At 32.7% G+C, this 16,455-nt stretch overlaps 1 protein-coding gene across 1 annotated transcript; it reads left to right on the plus strand.

Moving 5' to 3' along the window:
• Positions 1-2,320: 2,320 nt before the first annotated feature.
• Positions 2,321-14,427, plus strand: ncam3 (neural cell adhesion molecule 3). The gene is made up of 16 exons (XM_053488006.1): positions 2,321-2,696; positions 3,418-3,504; positions 5,265-5,450; positions 6,571-6,708; positions 6,885-7,028; positions 7,143-7,260; positions 7,715-7,869; positions 8,313-8,434; positions 8,551-8,683; positions 8,940-9,107; positions 9,519-9,638; positions 11,177-11,304; positions 11,626-11,788; positions 12,388-12,580; positions 13,772-13,891; positions 14,034-14,427. The coding sequence occupies exons 1-16, from the start codon at positions 2,348-2,350 to the stop codon at positions 14,077-14,079; spliced, it is 2,370 nt and encodes a 789-aa protein (XP_053343981.1). The 5' UTR covers positions 2,321-2,347; the 3' UTR covers positions 14,080-14,427.
• The last annotated feature ends 2,028 nt before the right edge of the window (positions 14,428-16,455 follow it).

Here is a 16,455-nt window from a genome sequence, read left to right on the forward strand (position 1 = left end):
TGCTTCTTTTTCTTCTTTTTCTTCTTCTTCTTCTTATTACTATTATGCTTTACTCATTTTCTATTCCCATACAGGCTCAGAGGAGGCCTGGAGCCTATCCCAGGAGACTCAGGGCGGTAGTCAGGGTAAACCCAAGCATGCATACACTCACTCACACACTCTGGCCAATTTGGAAATTCAGCGTTTGGGAGTAAACCCACCAAGGACAGGGAGAACATGCAAACTTCATGCACACTCACCCAAGTTGGAAATAGAACCCTAGCCCTCAAAGTGTGAGGTTAATTATTATTATTATTATTATTATTATTATCATTGTTGTTGTTGTTTTGTTATATTTATTTCAGGATTATTTTCATGAAAGTAGGTTAAATAGTTTAAACTGTGCTCACAATCTATCAAATAGCCACTAGAAATCTGCCCAAACTCAAAGCTAGGCCAGTGATTTCCAACCCTGGTCCTGGAAGCCCCCCCTGCTAGTCACGTTTTACTGTTTTCCCTGGTCAACCACACTCACTTTAATTTAGAAAAGGCTGGTAATTAGCTAATTAGTAAAGTCAGATGTGCTGAGAGCTGAGAAAACCAAGAGAAACCGGAGGAGGCCACAATGTGAACACAGGGAATTTATGCAAGTTATGTATATTGGATCCACTTTGACCCTGACCTTGATTTCGTGGTTTGTGAATGTTTATAGAAAAGCAGCTACAGTACATCTCAGAGCATTTGAGAAACTCTAAAGAGTGTTAAAACAAAACAGTTTGGCAGTTTGAAATGTATACAGTAAAAAGACATCAGTGTTACACAAAATAAAAAAATAATAAAAAACATATACAATATATACAGTATACACACCCCCAAACAAACTAAAAGGAAAATAGACTATATTCTACTACAAATGTATGTGGACACCTGACCATCACACCCATATATGCTTTTTGAACACACCATATTGGAACGTTTTTAGCTGTTATAATAACATCCACTCTTCTGGGAGGGCTTTTTACTAGAAGTTGGTGCATGGCTCTGGGGATTTGTGTCCATTCAGCCAGAGGAATATTACTGAGGTCAGGCAATGATGTTGAGAGAGGACGCCTGGGCCACAGTCAGCGTTTAAGTCCAAAATTTTTAGGTTGGGTCGAGATCAGGGCTTCGTGCAGGACACTCAAGATCTTCCAATTGAACCTTGGCAGAACATCTCATCATTGCGCCTGCTTTGTGCATATGGGGTTTTGTCAAGCTGGAACAGGTTTGGTCCTTTTGGATCAAGTAAAAGGAGAATGGCATACAATGACTTTTTATACAATTGTGTGCTTAAATTTTTTGGCAAAATTTGGGGGGAAGAATCACATTTTGGAGTGATGTTTGGGTGAGCACAAACTTTTGGCCATATATGGTATTATAGTGTAGTAATCTTCACTGCAGAAAACTCTTAAAGTAGTACCAGTCAAAATTTGGACACACTTTCTGATTCCATGTGCTTTCTTAGTTGTTAAATCTTTCTACATTGTAAAAAAAAAAATGCTGAAGACATCCAAAATATGCAACAATCTCTTTCAAACAGTTGATATTGAGATCTGTCTGCTACTTTTTTAAAAAACCTTTATAACGGCTCTAATCTGAGGTGCTGTTTGTTAATTGGTGATTTCTGAGGCTGGAAATTCTAAATGAGCTTCTGCTCTGCATCAGAAGTAAGTTTTGGTCTTGTTTTACTGGCAAGGTCTTAATGAGAGTTTCATCATGGTGCTTGATGGGTTTTGCAAATGCACTTGTCAATACTGTTCTTGCAAGAGCTATTCCAGAACAGCTGACCATCGTGACTTAAAATAACAGCTGATTATTTAGTTGTTGTTGTTGTTGTTACTTAACTAAATAAGTAATATGTGTTATTTTGAGTAATTTTGAAATGTCCAGTATTGTTCTGGAATGAAGAAAATAAATGACTTAACAGAAGCCATTGAATTAGAAAGTGTGGTACTTTAGTTATATTTAAACATTTCCTTTCCTAATTTTTTTTTTATAAACCAAAGATATGATCATTAAATTTAGACATTTTACTAATAGCAAGTTTCTTGGTGTGTTCTAATAGCAGATACGTTTTTTACACTTAAATTTCTAGAAAGAAACAAGAGCAGTTAAGGTGAATATGTGTAAAATGATATAATCAAAACCAAGCAAAACTCTCTTATATTCAATTAATCTTTATTAAAATGTATTTATGCAAAATCATAATATGAAATTTGAAATAGCTTTGCCCATGTTAAAAATATTTGGACTTGCTAGGATACGATTTTTGGCAGTGTTTCATGTCTGGTCTTTGTACTCATCTGCACTGCGATGCATTACGTTTTTCATGAGGTCTCAGGAGAACTCTGTCCTCGTGCCATCCGGCGCACGCAGGAGGAGAGAGGCAGCAGCTCCGGCGCCTGTCAGGGTAGGGCACTTTTTTTTTTGTCATCCTCCTTGTCGGCGGAGACTTTTAGTAAAGCATCAGGGCTTGCAAAGGTCACTGAAGATTTCAGAGATAGCGATTTTCCGGTGTGTCTCCGTCTCGAGTCTTGCCGCAGAGTATAAAGCGGGTCGCCATGGAAGAAGGATTTGGATTTTGGAGCGCGTTTTACAGCTGCTGGAGAGAATCATGGCCACGTCCGCGGTCACACTCACACTCATTGGCTTTTTCTACTTTTTCCCGATACTGACAGGTAAGTGTCGGACTAGATTTTTAAAATTATTATTATTAATGCGGTTTTTTTTATTTTCGTTTTAAGCTTCAGACTAAATTACCACATGCATCTTATTTTGTCACAGTAAATAAACATTTAGAATTTACCTAAAACAATTAACTTTGCTGTAAAAATGTTTTTAGTGTAAAACATTTTATGAAAAAAAAAAAATTTGCCAACACAATGGTGAACACTATGGATATTATTATTATTATTATTATTATTATTATAATACAAAAAAAAAACCAATACAAATCGATAAGTCATAATAAATCAATAAACATAATATAGACTGTTTAAAACACAAAATTTCCATACACACAGTGTTAACACCTAGAAGTGTTTATGTGAGTCAATTTAAATTAAGAATCTTTAAAAGCTTTTACTCAATACTGGGAATTTTACCTTGCACCAATAATAAAAGATTTAACATTTTTGGCCTTTGGTTTCTCTATACAGGAAGACATTGACCTAAAAGGAAGTACTTTACTACAAATAGACAGTGGAAAGGAAATCCTTGACAACAAATAGCTATTCACTTCTTTTCTAGTCACCGGTCATAATATCTTATTAAGTAATTTTAGTTTTACTGGGGATATACTACGTCATATGCACTTTCTTTATTTTTATTAAGCCTGTAACTTCTTTTTTTGTAAAGCAAGATATCCCAAGTGGTTACTAAAAACATTTATTTTAACAGATGCTACAAAAGAACGCCCCAAGGTGGATCTCATCGTCAGAAGTAAAGATATTGCTGTGGGAAGCACAGAGGTGCTGTTTTGTAAAGGTTAGTTTGTATTTGCATCATGTTTTCTTTTAGCAGCCACATGTTAAGACAAACTGATGGGTATTGTTTCAGTTTGGTGAAAGACTGTTTGAGGTGTTCCACAAGCTGTATTAAAGCAGCATATTAGTCCTTAACTGTCAAATTGTCAAATGATGAACTGGGGAAAATTTCATACACATTATAAAATGAGATTATCCACTAAACTTTAAATCTGTAAAATGTAGCTTCAAAAGGAAAAAGTTATTAGTTAGTGATAATCACAACAAATATACTGGACCATTAAAAATATTGTTTTTATATATTTGTAGTATGTCTATATTATGAACTATAGTAATTAGGAATATAATATTATAGAACACTAAAAAAGATAAACTTTTCAAATATTGCTTCTAAATAGTTCATTGACTGGTTCTTTACAGTTCTTAGGTGCCTTTTTTAGTGTCCACAGGAAAATAGGTCCATCAGATAATTATGTTTTAAAATAAATAATTTTTAAAATTAAATATATCAATAAAATTTCTAAATCTGTTAAATAGTTGAGGTGAATTGCAACAAGGTGAAACAATCGGCTAGAGTGTGTAAAGGTATACTGAATATATATTAAAATTGATGGATTTATCTAAACATACATATAAATTAAAAACTCTAATTCAAACTTTATTTGTCACATACACGATCATACACAGTATTATATACAGTGAAATGTTTAAACAAGCAATCATGAACCAAAAAAATGAAAGAAAAATAGAGTATTCTAACTAAAGAATTTGAAATAAGAATATAATAACGAAAGAAAAATAGAGTATGAAAAGAAAATATTTAAGTAAGGAATATAAAATATGAAGTAATAATATAATATTTCTTACAGTATAGAAAACTATATATAATGTATATAAAAGTATATAATGTATATAAAAGAAAAGATAAAAAAGAAAAAACGTAAACGTGATTTTTATGGAATGAGCCTCCAGTGTAAATTAATTAAGTAGTGACATTTGGCAGATGCCCTTATCCAGTGCAACTTACATTTTTATCTCATTATATATCTGACGCCTTGCTCTAAGGACCAACAGAGACAACTTGGTGGTTGCAGGATTTGAAACTGGGACCTTCCAAACCATAGTCTAATGCCCCAACCATTGAGCTACCCTAAGCTTTTCAAAACCATACTTTTTTGGTATCTACGAGAAATTACCATCTAAAAAAAGACAGTAGGGGAAGGAGATTATAGATGACTGTGATTTAATGTGATACATCTTAAATAAATGTTTAATGGTCACATGGTATAGTTGGGTGAAGTGAAGTGGGATAAATGAAGTGGAACATTTTTCTATAACAGCACATCCTAAAGTGTTTTATTTTTTATTTTATTAATGTTTTATTTAGGTACTAGAGTAGGTCAACTAAATGGAATCTATAATAAAAACTTATCATAAGCCAACAATATGAACCTTTTTTAAAAAACACCAAATGAAAATTTCATTATTGTTTCATTCTTTGTTTAAGACCAAAAAATTAATAAAACTGCAAGGAGAAATTGCCATATAAGAAAAACATATTTTCAACAATGGATGTAAAGGTCAGAATCTGACCTTATCAATCAGACACGGTTTCTTTGAGTCTATGTAATATGAATTTTTGGCCTTATATGTAAAACCTTGTTATAATAACCATACCATTAGCCAAATGAAATGGATGTGGGATTATTCAATTCTGTTTTAATTATGTTACTTTATTCATAATATTTATTTTATCTGCAGCTAGTAAATCTACAACATTCACATGGAGTAAAGATGATGAAGAAGTGGAAGAGAACATTGAGAGCGATGAAGAAAAGAGTAGGCTGACTTTAAAGAATGTCAAGCTATCAGACAGTGGAAAGTACACGTGCACTTGCGATTTTGATGATGGCGAATTGGAGGACTCCGTCGACATACATGTCTTTGGTAAGGCATCTCATATATTATATGCTGAAATCTTATATTGGAATCATAAAATTGATATTATATATACTCTATACAATTAATGTACTAACATACAATACATTTGCTTTAAAATTTACATAAAAGGCAGAAAGCTGTAATTTTTTATAAACTTAACTCTGATAGTTTGCCTTTATTAACAAGACATACTGTACATAAATCTTTTGTGAGATATAATTCTAATATAGAAATATCTACTTTATTTAAACAAAGATTAAAATTCATTCCTTTCAGTTGATGTTTTGCATTCAAAATTCTAATTCTAAACATATTCACAATGGCTAATTTTCCAATCAAAGAAAATATTTTAATAATTTCAGAATAAAGTGGTTATTAGATTTTCATAAATCATGTTTTAAGAATGTAGCTCTTTATATACTTCTATTACTTCTTAAATAATTATAAAGGTGTTCTTAAACAAATTAATATGCTCCAAGATAAGGATAAAGAAAATTTGTCTGCAACCCATAATGATTAACATGTGTTACATTGTATTAGGATAAAACTTAACATAAATCAAAAGAACCAGAGAAAACACCTCCTCAGGTCTGGAGTTGACTGCTGTTCTTTACATTTATACTTAGTTACACCGAAAAGCTAGCTTCTTCTCTTTATCTTAATCTAATATATGCTTTAAATTATTTCATATACTGTATAGACATATTAGCTTGTTAAATCCATAACACTGACTATACAGTTCACTGTACAGTATTGAGGAGGTAAATATACTGTACATCACTCATCACACTTAGCTGGCTGGATTGTTACTAATGAAAGACAAACATGGATGCTTCCATGTTTTTCCCACTTTGTCGTTAAACGTTAAAAATGTAAGGTAATGTAATTCTGAGTTGTAAATTCCAATTCCAGAGTTAAATTAAGCTCAGCGTTATTCTCTTTTCACTTGGTTATATAAAGACAAAGTCTTACAGAACTTCTAATGTCACACTACAAATCTTGACATATTTTCTAGCAATGCTCTACACAGTACCCATAAAGGTCCTGGGTAGGTAGGTACACTTTAAATAAGGTATAACCTAATATTTACTTTTTTGTTCTCTCTCTCTCTCTCTCTCCTTTTTAGAGCCAATTAGCTTTGGTTCAACTAAGACATACCATGAGTTTTTATTGAACCAGACAGTGCACATCCCTTGCCTGGTCAGCGGGAAGCCAGAAGTGGAAACCAACTGGTATTGGAATGGTTTCCGTGTGTTAAACAGTGGTAGGACTCTTAGTACAGACTTTTGGCTTGTTGTTGCATTGTTAAAATACAAAATGATTGTGGATAAGGGATAATCAGTTTCTTATCAATTTGAATGATAATTGTTGCTATAAAGCTATAGTGATAGAAAAAGAAACAGTATGGTGTTAATTCCTTTTTTTCTTTTTTGTCAGCAGACACAAGTAATCTCAGCGTGCTATCAGATGGGTCATTAAGGATTACAAACATTCAGAGGGAACATCACGGAACCTTCATCTGTGAGGGAAAAATTAAGGGACGCCCTAAAACTGAGAGACTGAGCATCTCTGTTGTTGTAAATGGTAAGCCATTAGAAAGTATGCAGTGAAAAAAAAATCAAGTTAAATGATAGGTAAACTAGGAGATTTTAAGATTATTAAAAGTTAATAAAAGATGATCATTCTTGATTATTCTAGTTCCACCAACTGTCATAGTTCGTGGTGAAAGGACAAAGGTTGTGGCTGGATCAAACAAAAATGTCACTTTAATCTGCTTGGTTGAAGGAGCACCCCATCCAAATATTACATGGAAAACGTAAGTACATTAAGTAATGAGTAGATTATAAGGGGCAAAATAATCAACACAAGATGTTGTGAATCAGTATAAATTTTATTACACCAAAGATAATTATTTTTATTTATGCTTTTAAGCCTGAGCTATGTTCAGAACTGTTGTCATAGAAAATCTATTAAAATTCCTAACCAATAAGAGTGCAAGTTGTTCTTACATTCATAAATGCCAACATTTTATATGTTGTTATATTGAATATTTAACATTAAGATTTTTAAGATTAATTACTTAAGATTAATTTGGTAAGTATTACCACTACACCATGGTCTGATTTGACATTATGTACTTAACTTGGCATGCTATTATGAGTCTGTTTAGACCCCCCGAAGTCCAGTAAGTAAGGATATACTTCATCAAGAAATATTACATTGCAGCATTCTTATTAGACTTGTGTTATTTCTCTTGACCCCCTGATCAGGCCTGAGGCATCAGATTCTTCTCGCTACATATACAATTCAGATAAGAGTAAGCTCATCATACCAGGTGTGGCCAGAAGTGACTTTGGAACATACAATTGTACCGCTGCCAATAAAATCGGAGAGAACAGCGCATCGTTCACACTTGATGTCATAGGTGAGGCCTGTGTGACATTTGACTTATATAAATCTTTTTATATTTTTTTCCACAAAACAGTTCATATTTCCATAAAAGACGAGGGCACATCCATAATTTTGATACTGAGATACACCATAAGGCCAAAAGTTTGTAGACACCAGACCATTCCACACATATGTGGTTATTGCTTAAATAGTTGCCGTGAAGCTGAAAGCAAATAATTATCTAGAATTTTCTTTACAGTACTGTATATACTTTAGTATTACAGTAAGAAGTACCTACATTCCATTCCAGCATGACAATGGCCCGAGAATATTTTACTTAAACTCAGAAGTCTACATAATACTTGTCACTCTCAATGCTAGAATCATAATGTTGCATTATTTTATCACCTGAATTTAAGCAGGTATTGTGTGTTTTGGACAGTATGTTAACTTCAATTTGATCGTTGCTGTTTGCAGAACTTCCACTGGTCAGCCTGAGCCAAAGTGAGATTGTTATGAAGCCCGGGGACTCAGCATCTGTTCTCTGTAATGCCACCGGACATCCTACACCCACCATACAGTGGATAAACAAGAGCCAGGTAATAGACAGCTTACATTTTGCAGTGGGGTGTTTTTAAAATGTATCATATTTTTACTGGAAATCAAGTAAATTACCCCTGATTAATTGTAATATTACATTTTGTGTATAATGAAGTCCTCTTCAAGTCGGGTGGCTGTCATGGGACCACAGCTTCAGATTGAGAATGTGTTGCCTTCTGATGGTGGTGTGTATTCCTGCGGAGCCACCAACGAGGCAGGCAGCAACATACAGGACATCACTCTAATCAGTAAGAGCAAACAGAATACATTTTATGTACAATAATAAACTCTTCTGTAAAGAGTTTCTGTTTCACAAAGGAACTGTTTTGCAAGGGCCCCTATTCTTGATGCTTCTTTATAAAAATATATATATACTTTTAAATATAAGTATATCGGCATCTTTCCTAAGTCTGTAAACAAAACATAAAATATATATATATTTGCTAAAAACCTTCAGTCAGGACATCAGTAATATTTCACTGCCTCCTCCTATCTCACTTTTAGCTTCTCCAGGAGTACCAGCCTCATTTTCTGTGTCACGAGGACCTGGAGCTTTCAAAATCATCTTGCAGGAATCTGGCCTGAACGGGGGTTCTCCCATTGTTCAATATGTCATCCAGTGGAGAGAAAACTCAACTGATGCCTGGAATGAGACTTTAATCCCATTTCCTGGTAATTTTCTAAATCTTAATATCTTAGGTTCTTGAGTATATATTAAATGATAACTATTATTAACATATTCATAGGTAAAAGTCACACCACATTTACTCAGCTAGTGTGTATTCAGAAGTCATGTGAAAGTCATGTAAAAACCACTATGATGTGGTTTTCCTGCCTATATTACATGGGCCTGAGATAATAAAAAGCATGAGACAATTTTTCTTTTAATTTATAAATGAAAACATCACAAGCATAAGGTTTATTACAAACATTATGCTGCATAAATGTTCCTAGTTGTAATTATTGCATTAATATAAATAAGTTTGCTTTAATTGACCAATTTGTTATTATTTTTCATGTCATGCACTAACAATCATCTATCCAATGTCTAAGGCACTTTTTGATGATTTTTAAAATTTGTAGGTCAGCTGGAGGTCACGTCTCTGGCTCCGTACACGGAATACTTTGTACGTTTTGCTGCTAAAAACAAGCATTTTCTTGGGAACTTTTCTGATGAAAAAACGATTCGCACTCTGGCCACCCGTAAGTACCAGCACCACTTAATAAACCTACTTTTACCATTTTGGCTTACAGTAACTGCTAACACATGGCTTTTGCATAAAATGGATTCCTAGTTGGAATAAAGTATGTTAGAATAAAGGTTCAAATAAGTTTTTGGATAGTTACTCAGTTGTACAGTTGCACATGCAGTAAACATCTCAGACGAACAACTAAGGAACTTTGAGATGTTCTAGATTGGACAGAGTGTAGTAATATGATAATATATATATATATATATATATATATATATATATATATATATATATATATATATAGGTTTTTTTAAGGCCAGTGTAAATCTTGAAAATTATTTACATGTTATTGTTCTAAATCTTGCCTTCCCACTCATACTCATGCTTTTGATGTTAAATTTTAAATTAAAAAGTCATGTCATCTATTAAATGAGTTTCATAAACCCATTTCTTATTGTTCATTCCGGTGTTCCTCTTTCTAACTGATCTTTAACCTGACTCCTACTTGACATCACGCTCCATCTGATTATCATTCACCCTGCCATCCTGTGACCTGTGTCTGATGATGTCATCCCCATTGCTTTATTGCCATTATCATAGAGGGTGAGTCAGCATTAAATGAAAATAGGCCAATGTGGTTACTGTATTTTTACAAGTTTATTATTTTAGTATTCTTTCTGGTATCACTGAAGTCATATATGAGTCATTGTATAATTTGGGGTACAGTCCATGTCTGCTGATTTTGAATATATATATATATTTTTTTGTTGTCATGCCCACATCAGAATAGTGACTGAAAAACATATAACAACTATTTTAGTTATACTAAACTAAACTGTTAACTTAGTTACTAGCAGAACTCTGTAGTGTAATTCAAAAATGATTTAACCCAATGCCAAGTGACCTGCACCAAATTATGTAATTCATACAATTTTATTATGATTATTTACATTTTATATAAAATATTATCACTCAAATATTACTCTTTGTCATTAAGTATATTAATTGACCATGAATTATGTACACTGTTATGGTTTACAGATATTACCTAATATAAATGTATTTAATATTATACATTTTTTATTCTATTTATATATTCTTTATTATAAATAAGAAATTATTGTTTCAAATTTAAAGCTAAACTGTTCATGAAAATGAGAAGTGATTCGCCAGGCAAGTCTGACCATGGGACAAAAGATGAAATTATCAACTATATTACTCTGTAGTGTACAGTACATAATCATTCTGTTAATTCTCAACCTTTGGTACACTAAAGCAATTTGATAAATTGAGCCATTATCTTATTTACTGAACAAGAACATTGCTGCAATCAATTTAAAATGCACCCCAAAATTATAGGATGATTCACATAATAAAGAGGCTAGTATTTAGATTAGTCCATAATGTTTAGCAAAAGTATACATAAAAAACTAATGTTATATGTATGTAATGTAAAAATTGTTGTTAGCATTTTTCATAAATGTATTCACTTCTTGGGTCCATATATCGAAGAAGACTTAAACTTTCTACTTCTGTTTCTCTGTGTAGGTAAGCCAGACATGCCTGACCTGTCTGTACTCGAGGGCAAGGCAGAGAAAAACTCATATTCAATTCCAGTCAAGCAGGGCAGTGATGGAGGCTCTCCTGTTACATATTATGTGGTGCGCTGGCGAATGGTTAGTATGAATCTAAATTATGCAAACCTTAAAGCAGTGACTTAAAGGTATATTTAGCAACTCTTCAAAGTCAGAGTTTGTAACATTTAACTGTCAAACAATGTTACATGTTGTTAAAAAATATGACTTTGTATTGTAATAAACTTATCAACTACCAATCAATAAACTATCAGTCAAAATGATGAAGATTAGGAGAAAGGAAACACTTTGTGCTGATATGGAAAAAAATATTTTACTGTGATTGCAACGTTCTGTACATTATGCATCATTTATTTCCTTTAACAGCAGCCTTGTCAGAATATCTTTGTATTATTTTAACAGAAGAAGGACGGTGAGCCCTGGAGAGAGAAAAAAATAGATGTGAATTCTACTATTGTTCACCTGCAGAATCTTGAGTATGACTCTGACTACCAGGCTGAAATTATAGCTGGTAACGATAATGGCTTCTCCAAACCATTTAAAACCCATTTCTCCATCCCACAAGGTAACATAACTACTTTTATTTATTGATTTTGATAATATTATGCTGGATTTACACCTGTAGCATTTTTGTTCAGATTATAAACCATATGATACGTTAAAAACACGGATTATTAATTAATTCACTGTTCCAGTTTGTAAGTCATAAACCAGTCAAGATCCAAGTTGTCATTCGTCATTTAGCAGATAAAAGATGACATCTTATTGATACCTGAGCATATTTTGACCTAATAGAAATAAGCATATGTATAAATAGATGTGGTGGGTTGTAGGTTAAACCCTCTTCTGTAGCCATATGAATACTGCTGGTAGTATATGAATTTCTCATCCTACGAAACAAGAATAATGTTTCACAATGGAGAAAAAAACGTATGGTACCATTAATCCACATCACTTACATTTATAATTTTACCTTGATAAAATTACCCCCATATATGAACATCTGCTACTAGAAAATGTCAGTTCTCAATAAAAATTGTCTTGTCATGTGACTGCTGGTGTGAAGGCAGGGTTATGCCATTTAAATATTAATTATAATTTGTTTTAATTTCTAGTGATTATTAATATATGTTTTTTTTTGTTTTTTTTCTGACTCACTTGCAGCTCAGCCCAGCCTGGGTAAAGGTGGTGTGGTGGCCATAGTGTTGGTCATCTTTCTGTTTCTGCTGATGGGTGTTGATGCTCTGTGTTGCTATACAAATCGCTGTGGAATTCTCAACTTCTTGGCCAGAAAAATGTTTGGCCCCAATGTGTCTGAATCTAAAAGTTTGGAGGAGGGTGTGTTTAACAATGCTGTGTAAGTGACCTTTTTTGTGTCTCTCTGTTACATTTAATTCTGCTAGAAAACAGTATATTCTGTATTACAGTATTCTATCAGCCTTGTCTTATTCATGTGGATTAGGGACCTCATTTAGCAAACTTTTACAAAGTAAATGTAACGCAGCACATCAAATCATGTAAATTGCATTTTTGGATGATTTGAGTTATGCAAAATTTCAGATTCCTATTTTTTAGAATATTTGAATGAGTATCACTTTGACACCAGGATGTTCCTGCTAGCTATTTAAAAAAAAATCTACGTATCACAATTGTTTTATAGCAAAAAACAATTCATGTTTTTCTATAACATCTGAAATACTAGGCTTGTTATTGATAGTGTTCATTAAATTGCTTTAAAAAATGTTTCGATTAAAATGTTCTTAGTTCTCCTGAAGGAGCAGCATCCAGTATAATGTATTTATCAACTAACTTTTTCTGAAATTTAAAATCTGATCAATTTCACCTACTGCACTCTATTGATCATACTGTAGGACAAAACTAACCTTTGAAACTTAATACCTGACTTGATATGGCAGGTTATTAATGTGCTTGTCATGAAAAGCTCAGCTGATTGGCTTAAAATCATATAAATAGTGTTGAGTTGCTGCAATTTTATATATCCAGTTACACAAAGAAATTTAATGAAAAAACTCTGTCATTTTACAATAATGACTCAGGAAATATAAATGCAGTCCTAAACAAATGTATAAATTAAGCCAAATTAGACTTGATATTCAATAAAAGCAAAATAAATTATTATTGTGTCTTATTATTGAGTTATTGTGTGTCTGTTCAACTGTTCTTCTGTATGCGTAATGAGTATTGTAATCAAAAGTTAATGTGCCGTGACCGTGCTTGGTAATCTATGGCTGATTGACCTTTGTCAACATATGCACAAATGTATGACTGTACAAGTGTACAAGCAAAACAGAATGACTAGAAATCCACCTGGATAATTTTTTCTCTTCTAAAATTATTTACACAGAACTTAACTAAAAGATTAATAAATGAGTCCCATGTGTTTCAACATCCATTAATTCGAAATGATATGGAGTTTGAAGAAAGCAGTCAATGATATGCGCTCCGTAATTCATAATCCATCATAGGTCATGTGCTCATGCCATCACTAAAACCTGAGTATTCATGTGCTTTTTGTTCTTTTATTCAGAACCATGAATGGACTTGAGAAACAGAGGGGTAGCATCCCAAAACTACAGTCAATGCCCAAGACAATAAATGGAGTCCAGTCAGAAGTCACGTGCGACAAAGCACCTCTCACCAAATTTGAGTAGGTATATGTTTCCAGGTATATATATATATATATATGTATATAATATTATAACTGTCGTCAATTTAATATGTTAAAAACAATACTGCTTCAAATAAGCTTCCAAATAAGTGAATAAGCATAATGAATTCTCTCCCTTTAGAAAATCACCAGCCGGGAGTGACTCAGTCAATGAGGCACAGTTGTAAAAATTTTGACTCTCATCCTGATGGGTTTTTAACACCAAGACAAAAAGAATGATGACTTCAGGAATGCAGGTTTCTGGCCAACTGAAGCTATAATGCAGCTAAAGAAACAACCAAAAACTATATAAATACTGTACTGTAAATAAGTTTTTGTGGATTTCAAGATAAATATTTCATTGCATTTGATATTATGTGATTGTCAAGTATGACATTAACAGGGTATGGTTTGAAATGTATCTTTTGGTAAATTTGACAATTCTCTAAATGAAAGAGAGCAGCTACCTGTGTACAGGCTAAGTATTAAACAGATTTTCTGTGATTATCTGTATCATTAAACGTTAAGCACTTTCAGCATGCTGTAATGTCTAAAGCAATAATTATGGGAGGATATTATTTCACACTACAACGCTAATTTATTTTCTATATTCTTATGACATTAATAAAAAACATTCATCTTTAGTTATGTTTATAATACTCCTTAGTTTTTTACAATTGCATGAATTGTATTATCTATGTAATGAAAAGCCTGTCAAGATGTTAATTTACAGCACATTTGTATATGCAAATTTGTATGATAAAAAGTGTAAGGAGTGGTTTGTTTTTGGTAAATAATTTTTTTCTCTGTTTACAGACTGTAATATATGTTTGAAAAAAAGCACTCTGTGTTTGTTTATTTATTACACAATGCAAGTAATTTATGAAAGATGTATAATAAAATACACTCAGAAATAGACACCCTGACAGGCAGGTATGTAACACACAAATGAATGATAAAATATTGAGTGCAAAGAAAATTATGTATCTTATATTTTTTGCATACATATTTGTTTGTATGCAAAAAATCCTACAATAACTGACCTGTTACTGTATAGCCGTGATTATGACTGATTGTGAGTTACTATTACAGGCTTTCCCTGTTGATTCCTGACATCCCCAAAGCTTTCATTTCCAAGATTGTCCATAGGAAAACTTTTTATTTGAAATCTGCTACATATCCTTTTTTTTTTCTTTAGAAGCTATAAAATTTCCCATTTTAGAAAAACCCCAACAAGGAATGGCCCACATTTTATAGCAAAAAAAAATCTTCAACCTAATTGAATAATTTCTCTCTTTCACATGATCGCTGAAGTGCTGGCTTTGCAAAACAGCGGATGTCAACTAAATGCGCTCAGGAGATTTTTGGAGAACATTAAAGCCAAGAAAAAAATCTGTTACTAACATTGTAGTTACCACAACATCAGAATATAATACATTCTGTAAAACACTATATTGAGTGATTTGGGTGTTGTGTAAACACTATGTTATTTAGCAAAGCTATGTCATACACTTAGTAAGCACTAAGGTAAAGTACATTTATAGTGTTACCTTCTGTTCCACTTTCAAATCTATATTTCTTTCCTCCCTACAGCTTATACCTGTATTATGATAGTGACCTGTTGTCAAGTACTGAAATTAAACTAAACTAGTAGTTTAGAAAGTGATGGTTCTGTAAACCGAAGGTTGTGTATTACTTATAATGTTTCTCATACAAGAGTTAACTCTGTTATTAACTCTGTTATTCTTACTTCAATTTGCTGCCAGTAGTTGCTGCTTGACTCACCAGAATCAAATAATTTTTTTTAAATCCCGTTAATAACCACAAACTGCTGATTCATCCATTGTACATTGTATTTTACTGAAATAACCAAAACAATTAGACATTTTGGCATTTGTGCTTTTTTAAAATCACTATTGTGACTTCAGGAAAACATGCACATAATACTATACAGTATATTATTTATAGTAGCCTATATATTGTATATATACTGTATTAGTTTGCAATACTTGCTTCGTTTTACAAAAATAAAAACTTGGTACTTTTACGCTAGTATTGTACTATTGTCTTTTATTCTTCCTGTTTGGGAGAGTTTTATTTTACATTAGTTTAATATATGATCTATCCAAACATATCATTTGTATGCAAGAAACTCATTATGAATGACTGTGAGATTTTATTACAGGTATCGCCAAAGTTGTCCTCATACATGATTTCTAGTAAAAGTAAATCCCCCACACTGTAGCTAAAGTTATTTTAAAGCCATTTTCAGTATTTAAACTTCCTTTACGACCTGTCACTTTAATTTGTGTGCATAGTGATCTCGTTGTTCTAGTTCATAAGGGCGTGCCATGTTTACCTGATAAACGTGAGGATGTTCCTGTTCAGCCACTCCTGTCAGATCTTAGAAATATATAGCACAACTCGTCCCAATCTGCAAATTTAATTCTTCTTGTTCACATTTTTCTTTCTAACATGCCTTTAATAATGTTTGTTCCTGCTTTTTTAGGTTATACTTAACAGTTTTTACTGTATTCTAGGGATGCACCGAAATTTCGGCCGGC

This window comes from Clarias gariepinus, chromosome 26, assembly GCF_024256425.1.
Source record: "Clarias gariepinus isolate MV-2021 ecotype Netherlands chromosome 26, CGAR_prim_01v2, whole genome shotgun sequence".
Classification (NCBI taxonomy): Eukaryota; Metazoa; Chordata; class Actinopteri; order Siluriformes; family Clariidae; genus Clarias; species Clarias gariepinus.

What these genes read in the sequence shown, in the direction of transcription:
- ncam3 (XM_053488006.1), top strand. Translation starts at nt 2,348, where the DNA reads ATGAGGTCTCAGGAGAACTCTGTCCTCGTGCCATCCGGCGCACGCAGG. An exon ending in GATTCGCACTCTGGCCACCC is followed by an intron (nt 9,639 to 11,176) that starts GTAAGTACCAGC and finishes TTCTCTGTGTAG; the next exon opens with GTAAGCCAGACATGCCTGAC. An exon ending in GCACCTCTCACCAAATTTGA is followed by an intron (nt 13,892 to 14,033) that starts GTAGGTATATGT and finishes CTCTCCCTTTAG; the next exon opens with AAAATCACCAGCCGGGAGTG.